Source organism: Panicum virgatum, chromosome 7N (assembly GCF_016808335.1).
Source record: "Panicum virgatum strain AP13 chromosome 7N, P.virgatum_v5, whole genome shotgun sequence".
Classification (NCBI taxonomy): Eukaryota; Viridiplantae; Streptophyta; class Magnoliopsida; order Poales; family Poaceae; genus Panicum; species Panicum virgatum.
In genome coordinates, this window is record NC_053151.1 from 38,875,131 (window position 1) to 38,880,602 (window position 5,472).

Genomic DNA, 5,472 nt, shown 5'->3' on the forward strand with positions numbered 1-5,472 from the left:
AACTGTGAAGGTACTCCTGAAAAAAAAAAGATAGTCCGCTGTCAGTCTGATACCTTCTCACCGTGCAAAGTGACCGTTACTTGTTCCAGGTACTACGATTCGCAGGTCTTGTAAATTTACCTCTGGAGATCAGCGTTTCAGAAAATGCAGGTGTATATCTCGCAGAGTTTTGGTCGGACGAGCCACAGCGCGAACCAAAAAAAAAAGTACCTAATCTCTTTAATAAGTCGGCGATAAGGTGAGTAACAAACTCATGATTGGTTTCCTGCCCTATAAAGTCCTGCGCCCAGCTAGCTCTCTGCTCCCACGCCAACGCAGACCGACACCACAGTGCAAGCGCACCCCCAAATCCGCCTGCCGCGCCAGTGCCCGGTGCTCCTTCCTCCTCCCTTCTCCCTGCCCCAGAGCACTCGTCCTCTGCGGCGGCATTCCTCCTCTGCCAACCAAGCAGGCAATGGGGTGCAAGGCGTGCCAGAAGCCCAAGGCGCAGTACCGGAAGGGCCTGTGGTCGCCGGAGGAGGACGAAAAGCTCCGCGACTTCATCCTCCGCTACGGCCACGGCTGCTGGAGCGCGCTCCCCGCCAAGGCCGGTAAGTAAGAACCGCAGAATCCGAGGGGAAATCCCAACTGATTGCATTGCGCCGAGCTCTGAGCTTGCAGCAATCAGGCTCTTGTTCCTCCGGCGCTTCCTCTGCTTCCAAATGTACCTAGCCTTTTGGGAAACGAAAAGGGAGTGAATTTTAGCAAAGCTTTGCCCAGTTTTCAGAGCACAGGACTCGTTCGATTTCGCGAGCTCGCTCGCTTGGGTTTCAACGAGTCCTCTGTCAAATGCACCTTGGCCTGTCAGCTGAATTCTCTCCGTGAACTCTCGGGTGCAGGGCTGCAGCGCAACGGCAAGAGCTGTAGGCTGCGGTGGATCAACTACCTGAGGCCGGGGCTGAAGCACGGCATGTTCTCGCCGGAGGAGGAGGAGACCGTCATGAGCCTCCACGCCAAGATGGGCAACAAGTAAGCACCCGCGCAGACTTCTCTCGGTTCCCAACTCTCCTTTAGCCTTTACAGCAACAAGCGGATTGCTGACAAGTAACGTCAACACCTGGCAAGCTTGCTCGTTGAGTCGGATACAGATTAGCCTAGCCGACTCCCATTTCTACCTGCCCGCTTTTATCCTGGCTGCTAGCCTTCTACTACCTGACACTTGACAGTATGGTTAAGCTGGGGAATTCAGCTGATTTAGAGTAGAAAAGGGTTAACCGATCAGTGGCAGTGCGAAGGGGAAAGGGAAATGCTGATGTTTGCCGTGGACACACCGCTTTAAGTGGTGGAGTTGATGCTGACATCTGCGCTCCATATTGAGACACTCGATTGCATCTTTTCCGAGTGCTCGATTTGATCATTGTAGACAGGCATCTCTTTCGTTTTGTTTAATGAAAAGTGTGCGCTTAGTCACGGCGAGCTTCTTTCTAGACCTGGGAATAAAAAAAGAGAAATAAAGAAAGTATTAATGGCAAGAAAAACCTGTATCTGCTACTTTCTCCGTGGACAGGTTCAGCAGTTGGTTGCTGGTGCAAGCAAAGCTTACTTTTAATTTGTTCCGGTGCTTCATTTAGTTTAGGTTTTATACATTAAACGGAAACACAATACCGTTCCTGCTACGACGATTTATAAATGCGAATGTCAACCATCCAGCCCAACCGGATTGGAGTTCGCCTTAGGTTTATGCTATAAAAATCTTCTGCTTTGACGATCTGAACGAAGACTTGTAACTAGTACTCAACAATAATTGGTACTGTATTGAACTAATTCTTCTTTTTTTAGAGGACGACCGTATTGAACTAATTCAGAATTGTATAATCTTAGTATAGCCTACCGAAGGAAAAGAATCAAATGTGTCACGGTTCTTACGAATACTTCATGCTCAACTATTTGTCTGCCAACGTAGTATAGGAAGCAGAAAGCTACGGGAGGAGGAATGTGGAGATGCCAAAAACGTACGTGGCGCACTATCAGAGAGTAAAAGTTTTACTTCAAAAAAAAAACCATCAGAGAGTAAAGTTCATGTCACGTAGAACCCGCCGACAGAACAAGTTTCGTCAGATGTAAGTGTTAAAAGTGAAACTTTTTTATGGCTGCCTCTCTGACACGGTGAGAAATAATGTTCGTGCTGCAGGTGGTCTCAGATCGCGCGTCACCTGCCTGGCCGGACCGACAACGAGGTGAAGAACTACTGGAACTCGTACCTGAAGAAGCGCGTCGAGGGCGGCGCGCAGGCCAAGTGCGCGGCGGACCCGGCGACGCCCGCCGGCTCCGACGTCCGCGCCGGAAGCCCCAACCCCAGCGACAGCGGCCAGAGAGGCGCCAACCGGCCCGCGAGCTCCGACTCGTCGGAGCCGGTGGAGTCGTCGTCGGCCGACGACTCGAGCTGCCTCACCGTCACCGAGCCCGCGGGCGCGGGCGCGGCGGTGCGGCCGCACGCGCCCGTGCTCCCCAAGGTCATGTTCGCGGACTGGCTCGACATGGACTACGGCACCAGCCTGGTGGCGCTGGGTCCGGACGCCGCCGGCGTCTTCGACGCGAGCGGGCGCAGCCTGAGCCACCAGGGGTCCGTGCAGGTCGACGGGCCGTGCGGCGCGGTGGATTCCCGGCACGGGCTCGGCGACGGCGGCATCGGCTGGGGGTTCAACGCGGCGGCGGACGCGGATCAGATGGACGTGCAGGGAGCAGGGTTCTGCGATTGGCTCTCCATGAGCGAGTTCCTTGGGATCAACTAGGCGTCAAGAGTGTTCTTTCCAACTGCTCATCGTTAAGCATTCTGTGAATCTGTTTCTTCCGTAGGCGAAAGTGTAAATTGTGTGGTATATATACATACCAATGTGCAGTCAGTTAAATACTTAAATATACAGATGTGTGGGTCAATGAGAGAACTGTCCTCTTGAGTCTCCACACTGCGCCCTGGGTCAATTAGAGTATCCACATACAGCTTTGCATCGTTTCAAGTTTATTTTTCCACCTGTTCATTCAAACGAGTACAGATAATAAACTTTGTGCTTGTTGTCCAGAAATGGCACAAAAGTAAGGGATCCTCTGCCAATGCAAGAGTGCAAAGAAATGAAACAACCAGTGGCATCTGCACATGTGTTAGTTTGCATGATGAATTATGCACCCCGAGGGTTTATCAGGTCAGCGCGCGCGCACACACAAAAAAAAAACCGAAATGGTGCACCATGAAGGCAAGAACTATAAAACAGCTTTGGCCCCGAAAACTCATTATCGAACGTACGTTCTGCCGTTCAAATCCAAATTGGGAACATACCATTTATTCCTGCGCCTCCAGAGAACTGGGAAATCACTAAAGACAATATGAGGGACCGAAACTGACGACCAGAGGGGGGGTTAATGGGAGCCGAACAAAATTTCTTCGAAATTTGAAACGTCGGCCTATGTCCCAAAATCACCGCAAATCCTCGAACCTAGGTCAGCGAGAATAGCTATGGACAAGCTATCTCGAAGCAGAAGACCCAGATCGCAGTGCGGAAGCAAAGCGAGTCGAAACGCAGAACTAGACTGCAGTGACTGGTCAGACCGGTTGAACAGACCGGTCAAACCGGTCGGGCTGGGAATTCGAAACTCCAGACCGGTCAGACCGGTTGCACAGACCGGTCAGACCGGTCGCTCCCAGACAGCCCGCCAACAAAGCTCCAAATGTCAAATCTTGAGTAAATGAAGTCCAAATTCAACCAAACTTGGAGGAAAATCTTCGTAACTACCCCGTGAACATATCCCCAAAAGATCTCACCCAAAAGATTCACGAAACGAGAGAAATCGAGGAAAGATCAAAGAGGATTGGGGTTTTCTCAAGAACACAAAATCGCCAATTCGTGAGAACTCATGATTCCAAGAGGTTTGGCACTAGGCTATATGCATAGGAATCGTTCCAAAGAGTTCATCAAACCACGAAATCAAGGGTTGTTCTCCTCCAGACAAGGAACACACCAAAAAAGGAGAATTGAACCCAAAACGCAAGAGAGAAGGGGAGGATGAGATGCTCAGCACACACAAGTGAATTGCAAACAAATTTCATCCATTAATTTTCAGAGGAATTCACCTATACAACAGCTAGAGCCATCCGCCCATCATCCACCCACTAGATTGAAGAGAATAGCTATAATCTAAATTCTCTTTGCGTTGGAGTCCTTGGCCCTAACCTAGAGCAGGGGCAGGGAGAAGGAAAAACGAAGAGAAAACAAAAGACTCAAGAGACTCAACCAGCCACGGGCTGGTGGGGGATATTTATACCCGGTTGCTGCGGCCAGACCGGTCAGACCGGTCCAGGGGACCGGTCAGACCGGTCGGGTCAGCAGCACCCTGCTGTACAACCTCGATCGACGGCGGAGCTTCTTTCTTCGACTCGAAGTCTTTGCTGCGATGCCGCCACGTCGACGAAGATCCGGTCCGCGGTTTTGGAGGGTCCGCGAAACCCGGGTAGGTGGCCGTTTTTGAGAAAACCGCCAAAACCTCATGCGCGGGAAGATTCCCGCCTCCACGCCGTGGCCCTAGACGCCGTTCCCGCCTCGGCCTCCTGACGGCCCTAGATGCCGCCCGTCACCTCCTCGCCCGCAGCGAGGCCCTAGACGCCGTCGACGCCCGTCGTCTCCGTCAGTCCCGAGCCCGACGCCCGTGCCTCCACGACTTGGCGTCTTCAACCGCCGTCCGCCTCCTTGGTTTTGTGGCGCAAACCAAGAAACCCGCCTTCCGTCGCCGCTTGCGCCCTCGATCCAGGAGTGGACGCCACAACTGCCGCCCGGTCCGAGCTCCGGTCCCGGCTGCCCTTCACCGCCGTCCACCGCACGGTCCATCGGCCACAGCACCTCCACGACAGCTCTCCGTCGACACTCGACGCCCGTGTACCTGCAATCCAAATACCAAGCGCACGATCACACCGCACGGTTGACAATTCACTCATCACAGGCAGAATAGAGTACTCTCATTCCTCACAATAGTTCAAACTTCGAACTCAAAGAAAATGCAGCACATCCCCTCAAAGAGGACAAGCAAGATAACTAGAAGATTATTAACAAGCAGGACAACAATAGAAGGGAGCAGATCTGAGATGGCGCAAGAAATTTACCTTTCGAAATGCATTATATACTTCTGTTTTACCTAACTCCATTGAATCAAGCAAGCTTCCATGCCAGAGAGAAAAGAGCAGATCCACTACTACAGAAAGTGCATGTAGTCCTGGTTCGGAAGAGGCTTTTGTCCCGGTTTTCCAACTGGGACAGCCAATCCGGGACAAATGTGTCAAGTCTTTTGTCCCGATAGCTATTGAATCGGGACAAATGTAATTTTTAATAAAAAATCAGCCTCCGCCCGCCCGGCACTGTCCCCACTGCCGCTCCCTGGATCTGGCCCCGTCCCCGCCATCGCTCGCCAGACCTGGCCGCGCAGCCCACCAGGGTCTGGCCAGGCCAT

At 52.3% G+C, this 5,472-nt stretch overlaps 1 protein-coding gene across 1 annotated transcript; it reads left to right on the forward strand.

Moving 5' to 3' along the window:
• The first annotated feature begins 287 nt into the window (after positions 1-287).
• On the forward strand, positions 288-2,961 carry LOC120683888 (transcription factor LAF1-like). Its single transcript, XM_039965984.1, has 3 exons — positions 288-590; positions 879-1,008; positions 2,171-2,961. Exons 1-3 carry the CDS (start codon positions 455-457, stop codon positions 2,769-2,771), a joined length of 867 nt encoding a protein of 288 aa, XP_039821918.1. The 5' UTR covers positions 288-454; the 3' UTR covers positions 2,772-2,961.
• Positions 2,962-5,472: the final 2,511 nt, after the last annotated feature.

Bases quoted from the DNA above. Each gene is read 5' to 3' on its own strand.
- LOC120683888 (XM_039965984.1), top strand. From the start codon at position 455: ATGGGGTGCAAGGCGTGCCAGAAGCCCAAGGCGCAGTACCGGAAGGGC. The intron at 591-878 runs GTAAGTAAGAAC...TCTCGGGTGCAG, and splicing joins CGCGCTCCCCGCCAAGGCCG to GGCTGCAGCGCAACGGCAAG. The intron at 1,009-2,170 runs GTAAGCACCCGC...TTCGTGCTGCAG, and splicing joins CACGCCAAGATGGGCAACAA to GTGGTCTCAGATCGCGCGTC.